Consider the following 21480-nt stretch of genomic DNA (forward strand, 5'->3'; position numbering starts at 1 on the left):
TTACTGCTTCACGACAGAAATAGGCGGGGTGGTGGTACTACCCGTGCGGACTCACAAGAGGTTCTACCACCAATCATTACGCATATTATAATTTTGCGGGTTTGATTTTTATTACCAGATGTTATTCCTTCACCGTGTAATAATTTACACATTCAGACGAATCTCGTTGACATAACGCATATCAATTCAAATGGAGTTTACCTGAGACACATGCTAGAGTTCTTCTAAAAATTCGGATTCGATATTGTGTGTAATCTACATCTAATTTTAGTCAGGGTTTTAAGATTTGTCAAAATTTGAGGATGTTGAAAGGTGCGGTGGGACGTTGAACCGACGTAGTCAGCGATAATGGGTACAATAAACAGTGCACGAGAAGATCGTGCCGGAGCCAAACTATACAATAAAAATATCCGGCTTATTTGCCATCGCTGTAGGATTTCGTGATATTTTCCGTTTGAACAGCACACATCTATTTCGTAACGTTTGAGCGACGATAAAATATATTGAGAAATGAATTTGAAAAAAAACGTTAGGTACGAATTGTCACGAAAAATGTTTGTTAACATTATCTGCCGCTTTATAGATTTTCGCAAGTTGACATGACAAACAGAGAGTAGGTACATTTATGTACATCGAAATAAAATACCTATTATAAAGTAAAAAAGAATGTTAAATTTGTATCATAAATTTTGTGTTCGAAAAATTTGCAATTTACAATTTTTATCCAATACTTTAATTTGTTTTGTTATGTTTGATTGCGTTATGATTTATCCGTTGAAATAGAATAATCAAGATATTGAATATTACGCCATACAATTAATGATTTATCAAAATGCTGAGGATTACTAACTAATTTCTTGTTCAAAATTTTTCAATTTACAATTTCTATCCAATAATCTAATTTGTATTGTTATGTTTGATTACGAATCAAGATATTGAATATTACGCTTTACAATTAATGATTTATCAAAATTCTGGGGATCTTATCCTTATATATCTTGAACACAGAATGAAGTAATTGCAACTTGTCTCCACAGTAGGAATGTGTTGTAGCTGTACAAATATCGTGCGTCAGAATAACAATTTTCATACCAGACTTTGTCAGATATTAAAATTGTATGACTGTCACGCAATTGTCATCTTACTTCATTTAATACTAATAATTGATATTTTTGTCATCTTCCTTCATTTATATACTCATAATAATTATTTTTTTATCGTAGAATAATACTCTCTTACTCTCTCTCTCTCTTTAATACATATATTAGATTTAGCTTCAGCAAGGTATTTTATTTGTAGGCCGGGCTTAAGTTATTGGGCGTGACCGAATCTCCCGATCTACGGCGACTGTTAATAGTGCGGTTAAATTAAGTTCTTATAATTTAGTTCGAGTAACCATGGAATTAGTGAAATGAATTGAAGGATTTTAGAATGATATTTGATAATGCACGTGCGCCATGAGGTTTTAGTCTCAAGTTATTATTTTAAATCGCTGTTCTACCCTTCATATAACTATACTTGAGATCTTAGAACTTATCTCAAGGTGGGTGGCGCATTTACGTCGTAGATGTCTGTGGGCTCCAGTAACCAATTAACAGCAGGTGAGCTGTGAGCTCGTCCACCCATCTAAGCAATAAAAAAAAGCCAGTAATGCATGATTGATTTGCTGTAGTTAACACAGGACAGGTTACTCACACGTGCGAGTACGTACATAAGTACATAGGTGTATGGATATATATCATAGAAACATTTTGTTTTTTTTTCCAATTTTTTTTAATACATAGGTAGATCGATGAACTATTTCTTGACGTACCTATATATTATATATATTCGTTACCGGAGCCTATAGACATGAGATACTGGAGTGTCAATTTTATTATATTGGAGCTGTATGATCCATTAAACTGGAACTCATGGTTGCTTCGCGACAAAATTAGGTCGTAACTACAGCACCAGCTTGTGCCTCGCCATGCGATCAGAATAATATGATTGATTTATGTAGGAAAACGCCAAACGATTACAGGAAAGTGTGCTGAAATGCTCAATTAAATTACACTCTACATTTAACGCCATTATAATTTCATCCAGCCATCAGCTATCATAATTTTTATAGATGGGGTTATGATATAGGTATTTGAAGGTTGGCATTACAGTATTAAGCAGTTTCTTTTGAAATTGGTCAGATTTTAGAAATAAAAAGATTTTTAGGTGACTTTAACGGATTGTTTATAAGAATCCGACAACACCATTTTAATACATTTTGTCCTATTTAGCCGCACCCATGCACTCTCCTAAATACTGATTTAACGGTATTAATTCGCCACTATACCTATTACTTTTAAAACTGAAAACACTTATTTCTCAAAATACTTACTTACTATAAGTTCTTGAAAAAAATCGTGGAGGCTATTAAAGTTAAAGATACATATGTATATTAGAACATAATTAGGTATATCAGCCCATCTTAACTTTACGAACTGGGACACGTAGCGACATCTACCGGCCACGAGGAAACTCATAAGTGAGGGTTACAATTATTTACAAAAAGTACTTCATATTGTTATGCAAATTGAAGAATATTTGAACGGATGGTCCCCGAGCAAATATACCCACTGGCTCGGTACCAGATAATCCTTTTGTAATAGGAAATACTCACAAAAACATCTAAAGGCCATTGCCGACCATTGAGCACACTTTGTTTAGCATAGATATTTATTATTGTTTTTATTATAGTCTAGATATTACTAATAATAAAAATAATAACCGAGGACAAGTCGCACATGGTCTAGTCTCCAAACTAGGGTTCTACAGGATGTATTATAACCAAAGACTGATAAAGATACTGTAAGTTTAAAATGTACGGTCAACTGTGTAACACAAATGTAAATTTAACATCCAGGGGAAGAACAAACGAACCTGCTCATCACGCTAACGTTTTCCCGAATCGAACCAACGATCTACGACCCAGGAGCAGAGGCAAAATATAGGCAAACGAACATAACATCTAAATGGCGTTTAGAGGTTAGCTCGTCGATATCCCAAATGCTACCGCTCAACTGGAGACGTACAAATGCTTCAAATCTTAACTGCATCAGAATAATGAGTATATCGGTGGCGGGTAGCCATCACAGAACACATATTTACCTGCCTGAATCTCGTTTACGACATTTTCAAGATAAGCTTGCATACGCCTATACAAGCTTCGAATATTAACATTAGTCATTATACCTAGTCAGGTCATAAATTCTGTCACATGTTTAATGTAAAATAATTGAAACAAGTTTATTCATTATGTAACCATTCATATACCAAAATAAACTTAACAAAACATAGATTCTTATGACACAAAAGTTTATTCAAAATGACCTCCGTGATTTTGAATACAGGCCTTCAATCTGCGCGGCCAGTCGTCTATCGCAGCACGAACGAGGTCCATGTCAATATCGGCGGCTGCCTTAATCAAGGATGTCTTGAGTGACTCCAAATTGGGATGAGGCTTTGAGCACGCCTTTTCCTCCAAGTGTTGCCATATCTTGTAATCTAACGGATTCAAATCTGGACTGGAGGAGGGCCAGTCTTCGTGCCGGATGAAGCCGATTTCACGCGCCGCCAGCCAGTCTTGTGTGCTCTTCGCTCTATGAGCTGGCGCCGAATCTTGTTGGAATACCCAGTGCCTGTTATTGAACATGGTATGAGAAACAGGTTCCACAAGGTTCGTCAGGACTGTATTTTGATACACAACTGCATTCGTTTTTACACTTTTCTCACAAAAATGTACCTCTGTTAAGCCCCAATAAGAAACTTCCAACCATACCATGAGCGAGGATGGAAAATGACCTCGTTGGACACGCAGAACACGGTTGCTCGCTTCTTCACTACTGTGTGCGTACACCTTATCATTTTGTTTGTTGTAGCTCTCTTCTACGGTAAAAATTTTTTCATCCGAAAAAAGAATTTCCCGATATTTTTTTCCCGCGTACCGCTTCAACAAAGCGCGGCATCTCTTCAGTCTCAGGTCCATTAGACGAGCATTCAAACGATGTCCTGTTTTTCTTCGATATGCCCGAAGCCCTAAGTCTTCATTTAACACCCTTTTCACCGTGGTTCTGCTTAGCCCCATCTGCAGGGCCAACAGTTTCTGCTTACGTTTGGGATTTCTTTGAATTCGCGCCTTCACAGCTTTTATCACTGCTGGAGTCCTAACAGACCGAGGGCGACCACTTCTTGACCTGCTATCTACACTAGAGTCTTCATTGTATCGTTTGATGGTACGATAAACGAATCTTTTGGTTATATTCAAAATTTTCAGTATGTTAAAAATTTGAATTGGCGCGTAACCGCAACGATGCAACGCAATAACTGCAACACGGTCTTCTTTAAGCGTCCACTCCATATTTAAAAATGAGTAAAATTCTAAAAGTTATACATTTTTTTTTTCATGAACAATTCGAAATTCGAATTCAATAAACTTTTTTGTGGCCAGCATTCTAAAAGAAAAGTTTTTACTGTGTGACAATACTTATGACCTGACTAGTTATATAATACTAGCTGTACCCGTCCGCTTCGCTGGGCATTTAAAATTAACATTATTATTTCTCACCCCCACAAGGATTCTCATCATTAACGCCCCCGCAACTGGTTTAGGGAGTTCAACACGCATATAAAAATTAGCCTATCCATTAAGTACATGTATTTTCTACATGGATGCCATGTTTCAAATCAGTCAGATGCACGGTTCAGTAGTTATAACGGAACATCCGTAAAAACCACTGTACATAGTACATAGTTAGTTCGACGTATAACCTAACCTAAGCATTAGCCCGCTCCGCTGCGTTTCTCGCCGGATCTTCTCAGCGGGTCGCAATTTCGACCCGGTAGTAGATTCACGCGCGAAGCAGCTGCTCTTGAGTTGTTAGGTCTCCTTAGGAGGCGCTCGAGCAGCTGTTAGCAAATCCCACCCCTCCTGGCTAAGCCCTTGCTCGCTCACCTGTCCTGGTGAAACTGGAAAGGCCTCCGGGCCAACAGTAATCCCTCAAACATAAAAAAGAACGCTTTTCCGATGAATTCTTTTACGGCCTTTTTGACATCCACGGGATAGAGTGGTGTTATTCTACATCGACTCTATAAGGTCAAATGAAAAAAACCACACCTAACCTCATATTACCCAATTTGAGACCATTGTTATATAGCAGTTTGAGTTTATTTTTTATTTGTTTATTGTAGTTTTGAAGTTAATAGTAAAACTACTGGTTTTTTTCTTTAATTGAATGTTACTTTAGTACTTTTTTAATCTTAATACTACAAATCATCAAGCCGTTAGTTGTAAACGTTAAACACACTGTATTAAGTTAGACGAGCCAAATGCTAAAATGAGTAAATTTAATTAACTGTAATAGGGACAAACATATAGTAAAATTGTGTACAATAACAAAACCGGTGTAGGTATAACATAGCGGCGTTTATGTTTGAGTCCAAGAACTTATGCGCACTGTTCATCTCAATATTCAGAATGAATATGATTTAAGTATTTTGAATTTTAATTTAATATGTTATCCAGTCATAAAAGCAGTATCATTAAAGTTTATGTCAATATTATAATTGGAAGTGGCATTGTAAATATTGAATGAGTTCTAAACAAAGATTCATACCAATAAGGCTTAAAACGAAACCCACGAAGTTTCTCGCCGTTTTTTCTCAGTAGGTCACGATTCCGATCCGGTGGTAAGTGGCTCACTGAGTGTCTCGCCGGATCTTCTCAGTGAGTCGCGTTTCCGATCCGGTGGTAGATTCTGCGAAGCACTGCTCTTGCTAGGGCTAGTGTTAGCCACGCCTCCAGGTTTGAACCCCGAGAGCTCACTTATCCGTTAGGGTTACGCTGACATAGCCTCTCAAGGCTACTAGCATAGGTAGGAGAAAAAATCAGCCAGTTGGTACATAAAAGTAGTAGTAGTAAGTATATTAATATGGAAGTTCGCGAACCTCACATAGAAAAAAATATTGATAAGCTCCGAAACAGCCTTTTTTGTTTAAATTTATATTGTTGTCGTTGACACTGCCGGGAGGATTTCTGTCATTGGACAATCACCTAACGATAGTTACACTCTTGAGTGGTTTCCACAAACATGTGCCTTTCAAGCAATCCGCCATGGCGAAGCGTGATTTGTCAGAAGTAAAAGAACAAGACACTAATGATTGATGTAGAACTTGACACAATAGTACTTTTTTATTTATTTAAAAGTATCTTCTTATATGGTCCAGCTCACTTGGTGTTATGTAGCTACCGGAGTCCATAAATATTATGACAGGTACGCCATTATCGACCTTGAGACATGAGGTCGAATTATTGTATTTTATACGGTTACCCCAATCTTCAAACTCTAATATGTTTGTTTGAAACTTTGCGGTATACACAGGCAACATAGCAGTACATACCTTAGCAGGCTGACAATACACCCTACCACCAATAATTACGCAAATTTATAGATTTCGCTCAAATTGTAGTCATTCGGGTGCTTACGGTAAGTAAATGTAGCGATGCACCGGTGTTCGAATCCCGCAGGCGGGTACCAATTTTTCTCATGAAATACGTACTCAGAAAATGTTCACGATTGACTTCCACGGTGAAGGAATAACATCGTGTAATAAAAACCAAACCCGCAAAAATTATAATTTGCGTAATCACTGGTGGTAGGACCTCTTGGGAGTCCGCACGGGTAGGTACCACCACCCCGCCTATTTCCGCCGTGAAGCAGTAATGCGTTTCGGTTCGAAGGGTGGGGTAGCCGTTGTAACTATACTGAGATCTTGGAACTTATATCTCGAGGTGGGTGGCGCATTTACGTTATAGATGTCTATGGGCTCCAGTAACTACTTAACACCAGGTTGGCTGTGAGCTCGTCCATCCATCTAAGCATTAAAAAAAGAAAAATTCTTAGTAAATTAGTCCCTGCCTGCGTGATATTAACACACCCACGATGTCTCATACCTTTATGTGAATAAAATTGCACTACATAAAAATTACAAGGATGTCGCCGCCCATATGAGGTGAAAAGTATGAATCACATTGGAATAACTTCCTTTATGGTTTATTACTAAAATTCTATACAATACTACATATAAATAAATTAGCCAGGGAAATGTGCTAAGAATGTTGTTGCTGAACAAGCCGTGATGCAGTTCGAGGAAGCTGGAAGGAATTTTATTTACCGGATTTCTGGACGAGTGCAATAAGTGGCTTCTACTGGTGGTAGGACGTCTTGTGAGTCCGCACGGGTAGGTAATAACATCCTGCTTATTTCTGCCGTGAAGCAGTAATGCGTTTGAAGGGTGGGGCAGCCGTTTTACTGTAAAAACTGAGACCTTTGAACTCCTGACTCGAGGTGGGTGACGGCATTTACGATGTAGTTGTCTATGGGCTCCGGTAACCTCTTAGCATTAGGTGGGCCGTGAGTTCCTCCACCCATATAAGCTATAAAAAAGTACTTTTTCGTTATAGGATGGCTGCATCGCACATTCTAAGCGCGGTGGAGCCGACCGTCGGCGGCGGAGGTTCTCGAAGTGGTCGTGAGCGTGAGGTTTCCGTGGCACTCGACGACAGGGAACTATGGGTTCGCTTTCAGACCCTTACAAATGAGATGATCGTTACTAAAAATGGAAGGTAAGACGTCGAACTAGAATAATTTCTTATACATAATTATGTATGTAAGAATTTGTACTCAGAAACATTGTTGAGAAAATAATTATTTTCAAATTCTTGGGTAATTTATGTGATAAACGTTTGAAATAGATTATTTTTAAATTTGTACTAATTTACTTATTTTTATTCTTAGTACTTTTAAATTTAATCGTGATTTGATTCGAAAAAACTGTAATTTATCGAAATTTTAGGATAAGAGGAACTTTGTTGCGTTTCGTTTGTAATAATTATGGTAAAATAAAGTATTATTATAGATAAATTTATTTTATGTTTTTATGGGAAAATACATTTTAGACTCTTATATTTATTTTTATCTGATTTGTATCAAAACAAAGACATGACCTTTAAACGTATAGCATTGTTTAATTCCTCATAATAAAACATAAAAATGTTACGAGCTACACTTAAAGAAATCCTCTGTAATGGCTAATAATATTCGAGGCTTTGTTAGGAAGAGCTACAAAATATCTATAAGTTGGTAGTAAACAGAATTAAACGGAAGAAACAAGGTTCTTCTCATTACAAAATTGTTTACGACCGTCTGCCGTCACTTGTACTATGACGAGTCATAAAACTTACTAATTATCCCTATTGTTTTGGTTTTATGATGCAAAAATCGAAACGGACATCTGATGCTATTTCTTATTAATAAAAAAGAGTAAGAATGGCCTTTTAAAGCTAAAACCAGCTCAAAACCTATCGGTTAAGTTGTTGAGCAGTTAAAAAGATAAATGGTCACCCGCAGGCATCAATGATTTCTATCAAATTGTGATTCTAGTGTCTTATAGATATCAACATTATAGTTTGGAAATTGGGCCAAGACAAAGGAATCACCCATAAATCCACATCAGCGTGATTTTCGATAAAGTTGATCGACTTGTAAGAGCGCTCTGATTCAGATAGTTATCTAATGGCTATACTAGAAATGTATTTCAAGTAACAGTTAACTGTAGCATAAGATCAATGAATGTACACGAACATGGACAGTTTCGCTAGTGCTAAACATTCGTCGGCAGGCAGCTAGTTTTCAGTTATTAACGCAGTAGGTCTTACTCATTAACGTGGAGTGGCTAAGTGATACCGGCCGGTAGGTACGCTATGAGCGAACTCCGTTTTACGGGATGTTTTTGTTTTGAGACTGTGTTTTAATAAAATTAAATATTCTATGAACGTTTTTGCGCTTCGAATTGCATACCAGAGGAAATGTAAAAATAGTAAGCCAATTTTATGTTTTGTTAGTAGACGGGTATTTTGAGCGTATACTCCCTAGACACAGCTTACTGAGTTTCTCGCCGGATCTTCTCAGTGGGTCGCGATTCCAATCCGGTGGTAGATTCTGCCAAGCACTGCTCATGCTAGGGCTAGTGTTAGCAAATATTCTCAGGTTGAGCTCGTGACCTCACCTACCCATCTGGGCATAGCTGGTATAATAGCCTCTTAGGCTACCAGGGAAAGTTAGGTGAAAAAAAAAGACACAATGTGGCTGCCTCACTCACCTTGCGACATAAGGCTGAAATCTCAATTGCATTGTGTAATTGCTATCCCATCCTTCATACCGCTACCGTATGGCTACCGACAATACGCAATACGCGTGTGCAATTCGAACTTTTGTGGATTCTATTTAAATTACAGCAGTCATTACTTTAACGGGCTCCGAAATTGGCCTTTGAACTAAAGTAACTTCTACATTTGTGAATTAATCCGTAAAGACAACAACAATAAACTTATAGAGTTACATAGCTTATGGTAGTTGTGTCATAAAGGTATAAAATGCCCTAATGTATGATATATAGGTAGGTCTATCTCAAATACCTATGTTTTATTCTAGACGAATGTTTCCCGTCGTAAAAGTAACCGCTAGTGGCCTAGATCCAACAGCAATGTATACTGTTTTACTGGAATTTGTACAAGTTGATTCGCATCGATGGAAATACGTGAACGGCGAATGGGTAAGACTTAATTTTTCTATCCTTATCTATTATATTATCGTAAGAAGACTTCTAATCTTTTATAAATCAATCACTTAATATGGTAGAGGTATTTCTTAATTCTTATAATTAAGTTTTACCGACAAAAGTTTAATTTTAATCTCGTATACGTAATTAGTATTTATTAAACTCTATTTATTAAACAATTATTATAAGTATTTATTAAACTATTCGTTTTTATTAAACTCTATATTTTTGAAATTATTTAACTTCTTTTTTTTGTATATAAGTATATATGTGACTGTCGTCAGTGCCATCGTAAATATTTAGTTTTTAGCAATCAATTTAACGTAGGTTCCTGGGGGAAAAGCAGAAGTTCCACCTTCGAACGCGATCTACATCCATCCCGAGAGTCCAAACTTCGGAGCCCATTGGATGAAAGAGCCGATTTCATTCGCTAAAGTCAAACTTACAAACAAAACGAACGGCAACGGACAGGTAAATATTACTGATATGTAAAAATAATACTAAATACATGGCACTTAAAGGTTTTAATAAAAAATGTCAGTGGCTTAATATACAGTGAAGACTACGGTAAAGTTTGGATACGTACTTGACTACCTTTATGATCGAGAAAGAGCATCGTGTTAAAATGAAACATATACAATATGGTATATCGATTTGCCTACTCAATTGAGATTCAAATTTTAATGGTGCATGTTACTGACGTATTATATTTTCTGTTTAGTAATGTGTATATAATTATAGTGATATATGGAAAGAAATGTTGCGTTTCATGAACTCGGTTTGGAAAAATAAATCGCACGTTGCGAGTTCCGGATTGTGTGGAAATGCGAACAAGATCCTCAAACTTTTCCGAAGCTTGTCTTGTTCGCGCTGTGCGCCAAAGCATTGTCATACAGATGCACGGAATTGGTTCACTGTGTTCTGTTTGCCAAATGGGATCATGAAACATCAGTGTGGGAGGAAAAAAACATGCAAATGTTGTTTTCTTGAAATGCCTGCGACAAATTTTATGACAGATGCAAAATTTTTTCTGTAATGGCTTTTAAATGTTAATGTTTTGGTTCAGAACAATATCCAAATGTCGCTTTTCTTCAATCAGATACCCTAGTAAGTTTAGTATTTGCCGTTTAGGGCATTTTTCATGAATTTAGTCAATAAAACTATTTTCCGTCCAAAATATTTTATAATCAGTAAATGCTAGAAATTTGGTTCAAAAAAAATATCTTCCAAAATTGACACATCTATAAGCGGCCTGCACCGCTATCTTCCGTATGACCCGTGCAAGCGACGAACAAAATATTCGTTAGTCATTATTACGAATGTAATGAAGCATCCTGATAGAGCATAATTAACGAATTCAAAGAACTAGACGAGAATTGATGTGTTTTTTTGTAATGGAAAGCTGTTGTAGGTGTTAGAGTGCTACAGTTTCGTTCTACCGCTACTTTATGGAAGCCAGTTCTCACGCTTCAATGTGGTGCGAATGAATACAAAGGCAAACATCAGATACATCCAGATCCATATGTTGGCGTCTCGGTGTGAAATCTGTAGCTTACCAACTGTTTAGCGGGTGCCCGTACGCACTATCATTTGTAATAATTATTGTCTCTGCGCTATGTTTACATTACACATATTTAATGTATAAGTTACTGCCCCCTAGACAGCATGCTAATACTGTTATTGCTCACACAAATTATGACATTAAGAAAGTAACAATCAAGTTTAATTGGATTATTGCTATGTTTGTTCTTCCAATTTATTGGCCGTATTCCAATTGGAATCGCAGTTTGTGTTTTTGTTTACTCTAAACAGCCCAACGAACTTATTTTCTACTTCGTATTAAGTGATTAGCGAAGCCCATAGACAACCATAGAAACTCATAAAAGCTTAAGATTGAAGTCTCAATTGTATTGTATCACGAATATAACTGTATCGGCTGAAGTTGTCGTTTCTTAAAGGATAAAAGGCCGGATGTATTTGTATTGAATGATGCGACCGTGCCGGTGTTCAAATCATGAATGATTCCCGCGATGAAAGAATAACATGGAATATAATAAAAAATTAAATTCGCAAAAAGTACTTTACAATGTGTAATTAGGTCTATGTGCTCCGGCAACAGCTTCAAGTCATGAAGGTCGAGTACTCGTTAATGGTTCTAGGCAGTGAAGAAATATAGTTTAAAATTACCATTATTATTTCTCACCCCCACAAGGATTCTCATCACTAACGTCCCCGCAACTGGCGTAGGGAGTTCAACACGCATATAAATATCCATTAAGTACATGTATTTTCTACATGGATACCAAGTTTCAAGTCAATCGGATGCACGGCTCAATAGTTATAACGGAACATCCGTAAAAACAACTGTAGATTTATATATTAGTGTAGATAACATAGTTAGTTCGACGTGTAACCTAACCTAAGCATTAGACCGCTCCGCTGCGTTTCTCGCCGGAACGAAATCCCACCCTTTAAGTCGAAACGCATGACCATTTCGTTGTAGAAATATTCAAACTGATGGTATCTGCCTGAGTGAGCTCAAGATACGCTCCATCACGTAGTGCTTTTTAAATTTGTAATGTTTTGTTGTTCCAATTAAAGCATTGATGAAGCTATTATACAAACATTAAATTTCGTTAAAAAGTGACGTCCACCCGGGTTGAACGGGTTTATTAATCTTACGAGATTTCTTGAAAATCTTATAAGACGCCGGATACCCGTCTCGTTGCGATTACTCGTGCTGATCCGAAGCAGTCAATGTAGGGTCCTAAGGTGTACGATATCGCACAAGCTCACTTGAAATTAAACTCAAAACTTTATTTCTTTGTTATTGCTTAGATGGGTGGACGAGCTCACAGCCCACCTGGTGTTAAGTGGTTACTGGAGCCCATAGACATCTACAACGTAAATGCGCCACCCACCTTGAGATATAAGTTCTAAGGTCTCAGTATAGTTACAACGGCTGCCCCACCCTTCAAACCGAAACGCATTACTGCTTCACGGCAGAAATAGGCAGGGCGGTGGTACCTACCCGTGCGGACTCACAAGTGGTCCTACCACCAGATCTGTCATTACAACCGAATATATATACTTACAACTTTTATACTAATTCAATAATATTCACCTTTGACAGATAATGCTGAACAGCCTGCACAAATACGAGCCGCGAGTTCACCTAGTTAAAGTCGGTACCGACCTTCGTCGGATCATGACCTATCCTTTTCCCGAGACACAGTTCATCGCAGTCACAGCGTATCAAAACGAAGAAGTTACGTCGCTGAAAATCAAATATAATCCATTCGCAAAAGCGTTTCTCGACGCCAAGGAGCGACCGGAGGGCTATTATCAACGAGATTTTGTGGGAACCCACTATCCGCAGCAAAGTTCCTCGCCACATCAGTACTCACAATGTAAGTGATTCTAGACTATTTTACTAGCGGTAGGACCTCTTGTGAGTCCGCACGGGTAAGTACGACCCACCCTGCCTATTTCTGCCGTGAAGCATTAACGCGTTTCGGTTTGAAGGGTGGGGCAGCCGTTATAACCATACTGAGACCTTAGAACTCATATCTCAAGGTGGGTGGCGGCATTTACGTTGTAGATGTCTATGGGCTCCAGTAACCACTTAACACCAGGGCTGAATGGCAACAGGTGGGCTGTGAGCTGTGAGAAAATATTGTAATTAAATTAATATTAATACCACTGCTTAAACATATTCAATAATTAATCAAAAGAAATAATAATTGTGCATGTAAAATTTAAGTACATATTTTGTCTGAACAAAGGTTTTAAAAAATAGTCTTATTATTATAGTAAATTGAATGTACAGTTTAAAAAAATGTGTTATTCTGTAAAAAGGTACCTAACAATAATAAAACCGTTGAGCGAGATTATCAATTTACGTAACTAATGGTTACTTTTACAAATCAAGGGCGAGTTGATCATCGGATTACGAAAAACATTCATCACAGGAACTTAGTTTACGCTAACATCACAGTTCGAAGTTGATATGAAAACAACAAAGTTACACAGACCTTGTCCGGTTAAAACGAAGACCCAGATGGCATTCGATAATTCGTTAGCCACAAACACACCTAAATACACATTACATAATGTCCATTGGTAATTTTGTATTATCGGTCGTTTTGTACACAATCATTTGAATTTGGAAACGCATCAATATTAAACAGTGAAACTGTTTGTTTTACAGTTGGCGGTTGGTTCGTTACGTCTCAGTCTCTGTATGGGGGCGGCGGCACAGCTTCGCGGAGGCCAGCGCCTTACCCTTCAAGGCCACCTTCCCGACCAAGAACCTTGTCGCCGCCCTGTGAGTTTTTAAATGTTGTCAATTATTTTGACTTGCTCTGCTTTAAATTAGTACCACAAATTGAGTTTCAGCTATATGCAGGCATTTCGTCTAAACTTACTAAAATAAATTGAAATTCCATTTCAAGAGTCTTTATTTCCGATTTATGATTTAAATTAAATAATTATGAGTTTTTACATATTGCATGCATTTATTCAAAGTAACTTAACAATCTCGTTGTTCAATTAAACATTTATTTATTTTTACACAAATCAAGTATTTAAATTTTTTATTGTAATTATACTCATTATCATTATTATAGACTCTACAATGTAGAGTATGCTTGTATGTTAACATCTAATAGCAATAATCCAAATAACATTTATATCAAATTGTCTTTTGACCAAAAGCCTTGCTCAAAGCCATACTTTTCTATCAGTGGCTTTTCTTTTGTCTAGTTTATCTGATATTTTATAAATGTCTTCTGCCCGTTCTTTCTTTACCAAAATTTATTTTTTAAACATAAGCTGCGTGAAAAATAGATATGGAAGCATTGGTCACTTGATTCTTAAGGTACTGTTACACATGCTCTAAAATAGCATGCTAAAAAGCGTGCTATTGAGTATGCTCAATACGTGCATGCTTATGAACAGTTTACATTTGCTAGCAATAGGCATGCTAGTTTTAAGTATGCTATTTATTTATGTATTTTATGTATGTATTTGAATTATACCTGTTGCAAACGACTGATCGATACTATATAGCATGCTCAATAAGCAAACCTGTTTAGACGCGCTTAAAGCACGCCCCCTTCCACCCGCGTCACAGGTAGCATGCTCAAAAATCGCACGCCTGTTGATTTTTAAGAAAACTCGAAATGAGCATGCTACTTTTGAGCAACATTCCAACACACATGCTACTAAGTAGCAACTGCTCAATAGAAGCATGCTTTCATGCTTGAAATGAGCATGTGTAACAGTACCTTTATTCTTATATGAGCTATAAAGTATATAGCGATGTCTGACTTGAATAATATCATTTATAGCTGCGTACAGTAATTCTGAGCGCACGACCGCTGCGCCGAATGGAAGTAGTAGCTATACGTGGTCGAGTAGTAGCGGATATTGGAGTGCTGCGCAGGGCGGCAGTTCGCCTCAGCCCAGCACCTCGCCGGCTCCGTACCGTACACCGCCTCATGCGTACCCTGCCCCCTTGGAATACGCGTCGGCGCCCCCAACCAGTACCTCAGCCCCGACGTCCGCACCGGCGCCTCTGTACCCCATACAATACGAAGCGCCCCCACAGCATCATTCGCCGTATTATCAACACGCGTATGCTCCCTATGCACATCACGCCATCGAGGATATTTCGTATTGGCCTAACAGGTATGTTCTGTACATTACCAAATTTTAACAATAAAATATACAATTTTGACGGGTAAATACAATTACAAGCATTCATATTGCGATTTACAACTTTGCAACAAATCCCGTAGGTACATTCAATGTTCAAGAGAGTTAAATTTTTGTACTCTTTATTATTTCAATTTATTTCAATTAGCATACGAAAGTAAGTCTTCAATCAAGTGAAATTATCGTAATTTGAGTAGAAATTGTTGATATATTTTTCCGTTGTTATTTCAGTTTAAACACTTATGGTTACCAGCCTTCAGAATATGTGGGTACTGGTGAAGCTGCTTACAGTACCGAAGGCATGCAATTTGGTCCTACTGGCCCCGCATTAGAAGCAGCGGGACATAGTGCCGAAGGCCGAGCCTCCCCATCAGGGCAGGACCATTCCACATCTGATAGAGAATACAAATTTAGCACAGACGAGACCCGTCATTCCCCTTGTGAAGAATCTTCAATACCTCCACGTTCCCCCGCACAGTGATAAATTAGAATTGTTACTAGGAAAAATACGATTTCACCTAAGGATGGGAGGTGTATCAATTTATTTATAATTAATGGTGTGAACAATAATTTAAACTTGTATAGTGTTCATGGGGTTCGGTGTTGACTCTTAGTAAGTTTTTGTTGCGGACTGTTTACAGAATAATTTTGTTTTGTGTAAAAAAATAAGTATACCTACAGATTTCCTATGTATGTCACTAAGTTGATGTTTAGTTTTTATTAGAATCGTTTGCACAAATCGATTATTGACATTAAATTAAAATAGTTATTGGCGAGTGTCATGTAATTTTACACTATAGAGATGAGTGTGGGTTTTATTAGAGTTCAGGTAATCGAATGAGAGGTCATATTACAAACTATTAACACTAGAGGTAGTAGATAGATGACTTCGTAATTTCTTAATAGGTAGGAAATTGGTGACAATGGAATTAATGATTAATTGAAAATGTCATCGCTTTTCAAGGTGCTTTATATCAACAACTTCATTAAGAAAATGGAACCGTCGCCTTAAAGTTTTTTAATCTGTAACACGATACTCCTTCCACACTTCTACCAATACCACCCGTTCACTTATTAAATAATTTCTATTTTATCTACGAACTAAGTAAAATATGCGCAAAACATATTCGAATTGTTGACTGTCATACACCGCATTTATGGATAAGTCTTAAAACTGTTCCAGTCATGATTATCTACAGGCTTTGAGTTGAAATCTGGAAAGTATTTTGAGGTTAGCATTAAGATCATAACAAAATAATACATTAAGATTTTACTTTTACATAGTGTATGTATATAAAAATATCAGCTAAGTCATCCGTTTGATTAAAGCCACTGGTAATGCCACTTTAGAGGACAAACATAGGTCTATTTGATTAAAAATATTGGTATTCATAGATTATTTTCAATTAAAAATTGGTTTATGTTATTGGCTAGCTTATACCGCGAAATGGTTTTGTTTGGTTTGATTGGCCCTAAATTGTAATCGAACAGAATCGTTGTTGTGTCATTATATTATACATATATATTTTTTAATTTAGTGTTTTAACATGAATAATCTATCTACTACTTCTTTCAAAGCATTAAATGTCAATGTATTAAATTCGTTTATAATTCATTTAATATGCGCTCACTATATTTATTTTGCATGTATTTTTATATGCGGTTTCAAGAGCTATAATAATATAACATTTTAAAAAAAAAGAACAAATTAAAACACACTTTGTACATAGTTTAAATATTAAGAGAAATTTCAGTCTTTCTATTTTATTATACCGAAATAACATATCAAATATATATATAATAATGTATTAGATAATTTCATTTGGTAGTGTAATGTGTTGAATAGCCCGAACAAGGTAATCAAATAATATAAGTATATAAATTTAAAAGTTTCTTTAAGGCAATTCATTGTCTTTATTATTTCTTAGCAGCCGCTACTAAATAGATCTGGTACAACAACTACTAATGTAAATCTAATAAAAAAAATCCGAAAATATATGTATGAAACAAAAATTTAACTGAGCGATTTTTGAAGGTGTCAACATCGTGAAGAACTACGCAAATGTATTTTTTTGTATAAAACGCTGCAGTGACTAAGAAGTAATATTATGTATGTTTCTTTTATTTAAATGTAAATTGTAACATGAAAAACACACGAGTAAAATTTATTTACTTTTTAATAAATTATACAAATGTGACTTTTTTTATTGCTCAGACGCTAAAACACAGTCGACCTGGTACTAAGTGGTTACCACAGGCCGTGGACATCACAATATCTACCGCTGCCCGCCTTGAGGGATTACGTGTAGGTTATAGGTATATAGGTGTAGTATAATAAGTGACTAGAAGTAGTCGTGGCCTAAAGGATTAAGACGCCCGGTGCAATCGTATCAAGCGATGCACCGGTGTTTGAATACCGCAGGCAGGTAGGTATCAATTTTTCTAATGAAATACGTACTTGACAATTGTTCACGATTGACTTCCACGGTAAAGGAATAACATCGTGTAATAAAAATCAAACCCGCAAAGTTATAAATGTCCGCACGGGTAGGTACCACCACCCTCGTCAGGTATGAGCCCCGTGAGCTCACCTACTAGTTAAGGTTCCGCTGAAATAGCTTCTCAAGGCTATCAGCTAAGGAAGGAAAAAAATACCACCACCCTGCCTATTTCTGCCGTGAAACAGTTATAAGTTTCCATTACAATGGTAGGGCAGCCGTTGTACTCTTAAAACTGAGACTTCGAACTTATGTCTCGAGGTAGGTGGCGGAATTTACGTCGTGGTGTCTCCTCCTCCTTGCGCCGATAATCCTCAGTGCTGAGGGTCGCAGCCTCCTCTAACAACTTTCTTCTGTATTATCCTGCGCCATTCCTGCCTATCCTCGGCTGTGTGGATATCAACGTGGAATGAAGTATTGAGAGTGGAGCGTATCTGGTCCAACCAGCGCATTGGACTTCTGCCTCTGGGCCTTCTTCCGCATACCTTGCCTATTACCAGCAGCTTTTCCAGATTGTCACCTCTCTTTCTGGCGATATGTCCAAAGAACTCGAAACTCCTCAGCGCGCATATAGTGCTGTGGTAGGTGTCTATGGGCTCCGGTAATCACTTAACAACAGGGGGGCTGCGAGCTCGTCCACCCAACTAAGCAATAAAAAAATAAAAAGTGACCCATCATTCAACCCGGAACATATTATCGTATAGCGGCGACTGATTGATTTACCCATGATACGACCTACGACCATTAAATACACAAATTACAATTTATACGAAATAGAATGGTATCCTTTAGATATACGCCAATACGATGCCTGAATGTGGCGGTACGGTCTGGCAAGTACATTGCAAATCTGCAAAATGTATGAAATAGTGGAGGGTACAATGACAGAGATCCTTCGTAAAAAATAATAGCAATTTTCAACCAAAGGTTTGTCGAAGCAGATCTCTAAATCTACTCCGACGATGCGCGGAAGGTACCCGACTCGACACCTCTTCACTCGGTTAAACACAAACCGTCAATCAGTTTAAAACAAATTTCAAACAAGGAAATGTGTATTAAAATGTTCCCTTGAAATGAAACAATTATTACCAAAAATATAACTAACATTTATTTTGTTGTAGTAAAGTTTGGACCAGAATTACAAACGCGCCTCGGAACAAGCTGAATTACTCAATATCTTCACGAAAAATTAACTCTTTAAGAAAAATCGACAATTTCGCTATTTACATTATATTTACTCTTACAGGTGAGCAGATGAGGCTATAGACAATCCAGTTTGACACATGAAATCCATTAATTTCTTTCCTACCTAAGCTGGTTGCCTTGAGAGGCTATGCCAGCGTAACCTAACAAGTAGGTGAGCTCACGGGGATCAAACCTGACGACGTTGCTAACCCTAACCCTAGCAAGAGAAATGCTTCGCAGAATCTACCATCGAATCGGAAACGCGACCCACTGAGAAGATCCGGTGAGAAACTCAGTGGGCTGTGTCTGTGGGTTAACTTACTCACCGAGCTCTTCGTCACAAGCGACGGGTTCGACGAGAATGATGACCGGTGCTTGAGGTACCTAAAAGCAACGGTAGTGGATCGGGAGGATCCGAAATGAGGTGTGATGAAATCGAAGTCACAGGTAAAAAAGCCATGCTGAATGGTTTAATTAAAAAAACTAAGTATGGACTTGGCAGTACGCATACCAGGTATGCGGGCATACCTCCCGTACATACTGGACAATGGTCGGGTCTTAAGTGTATAATCTATGGTCGGGTCTCACCCGTACTACGCGGCCGCGGCTCGACACTTGATATTGATAAGATACTGCGTCGCTAGTACAGCTTCATCGCTACGACGGCCATACTTGGTAACGCGACGCAGCTCGCCCGCCCGCTAACCCGTTAAAATAAAATTCATTTTTAATGTGAGCGACATCTAGTGAAATTAGAATGCGTAATTTACTTAACTGGTGGCCTAGCTTCCTTGATAATTTAACGCCATCTATGAATTATCAATGTACAATAAGATGTGGTCATTAATTTCAATCACAGAATTATCACTATCTGGCTCCATAATTAACTGATTACGTTTATAGAAATATAATAAAACGGGCCAATGAAAATATAATTTGGCGCCTATAAAATAACTATAGTTTTCTAATCGCCCGACATCTATGAATGGGTTTTTACTTTCACTTCCATCGCATTAGCTCATACCTGTAGGTATTGTGATACCGGGCTTATGGACCGGGTATTTAGCGGTATCCATACCTACAGGCCGGGTTGTAATTAATGTAGCAGGTATATCTTATATCTAAGTTTAATAATGTTATCAACAGATGGCGCTGAACAAAAATACTGAATCGCGCTATCTGTATATGCTAAGTTTGAATGACTTGAGTAAACCGTCCACGTTTGAATATGCAATAATGAGACTTCGATCTTTAATACTAACTTTCGTTTCGGTTTGATTAGTATTAAACATTTTTGATATCCTCCTTCCTGGTACTACTAGGATACAAGGAGGTACATAATCTATGGAATTGTGCCAGCCAAGTATCTCTTTCCAATGTACTAGTATGACATCACTTTTACAGACAGGTGATATTACTCGATAACATTACATTGTATCTATACACCCGACCCGAATCATTACCTAAGTGATGTGTTCATAGTACTTTGTATTGTAGTACAGTAGTACACTGTTATATTACTTGACAGAGATTGACTTACTTAATAATATAATAATTTTATTTTTTACTTAATATAATTTATTGTGGGATGAACTGGGAGTAATATTACCGGAGTAATATCACTCGCATTACTTACACGTCTAATAAACTGTATATCTGTACTAATATATTACAGAGGATTTGGTTGAGTATTCTGTATTCGTTTAAACGCATAGCGGAGTACGATTTTTTGCAGTATAAACGACATGAGGTGAATGGTTCTATGTACAATGTATGTGCCACTATCATTGATATATAAAAATGTATGTATATGTTTTCTAATACATCAATGGCCACCATTCATTCGTTATGACAATTATTATGCAAATAAACATGCAGGACAATGCTGTGTGAACCCAAGCTTAAGTTAGCAACATAATCAAGTTTGAGCCCTGTGAGCTCACTTATTAATTCAGCGAATCTAGAATAACTAACCCTCGAGGTTATTAAAATATGTATGTAGAAAATAAAACGCCAGTGTTATGTACTATTGTATGAACAACTGATAATGGAAGAAGTAAAACTTGCCAGTTGCCACACAATTCGAACGTATTATTTAAACATGACTCCCTTGACACAGTACATTGCTGCGTAGGAGCTTGCAAAAATATCTATTACTAATCAAACCGGAACGAAAGTTAGTAATAGAGATCGAAGTCTCATTATTGTATTGACGCAAATCGGAATAGGCATTCAACTGACTCAAACGTAACAAATAACAACAGCGCGATTCAGCTGTAATGTTCACCGCCATCTGTTGATAGCATTATTAAGCTTTTGCGTTTCCTATGGTGCTCATAAGTGTATAATCTATGGTGCTCAATCGGGTTTCAACCACACGATAGGTAGGTTAAGAATTTAATTTTCGCAACTGCTTAGGTTTTTACCA

The 21480-nt window shown here is 37.3% G+C and overlaps 1 protein-coding gene across 2 annotated transcripts in view; it reads left to right on the forward strand.

Annotated features, from left to right (window-relative positions):
- The window catches only part of LOC101738764 (T-related protein), a 28535-nt gene extending 10968 nt beyond the window's left edge, over positions 1-17567 (forward strand). Inside the window, exons 1-8 of one of the 2 annotated variants that reach the window (XM_062674953.1) lie at positions 1241-1601; positions 7496-7657; positions 9525-9645; positions 9979-10122; positions 12785-13061; positions 13862-13978; positions 15003-15342; positions 15601-17567. In XM_062674953.1, coding sequence (XP_062530937.1) covers positions 7497-7657; positions 9525-9645; positions 9979-10122; positions 12785-13061; positions 13862-13978; positions 15003-15342; positions 15601-15850 — 1410 coding nt within the window. In that variant the 5' untranslated portion in view covers positions 1241-1601; position 7496 and the 3' untranslated portion in view covers positions 15851-17567. Of the gene's footprint in view, positions 1-1240; positions 1602-7495; positions 7658-9524; positions 9646-9978; positions 10123-12784; positions 13062-13861; positions 13979-15002; positions 15343-15600 lie in introns of those variants that run through there. The other variant, XM_004931958.5, reaches the window with a different exon arrangement.
- Positions 17568-21480: the final 3913 nt, after the last annotated feature.

This window comes from Bombyx mori, chromosome 22 (assembly GCF_030269925.1).
Source record: "Bombyx mori chromosome 22, ASM3026992v2".
In the NCBI taxonomy this organism is placed as follows: domain Eukaryota; kingdom Metazoa; phylum Arthropoda; class Insecta; order Lepidoptera; family Bombycidae; genus Bombyx; species Bombyx mori.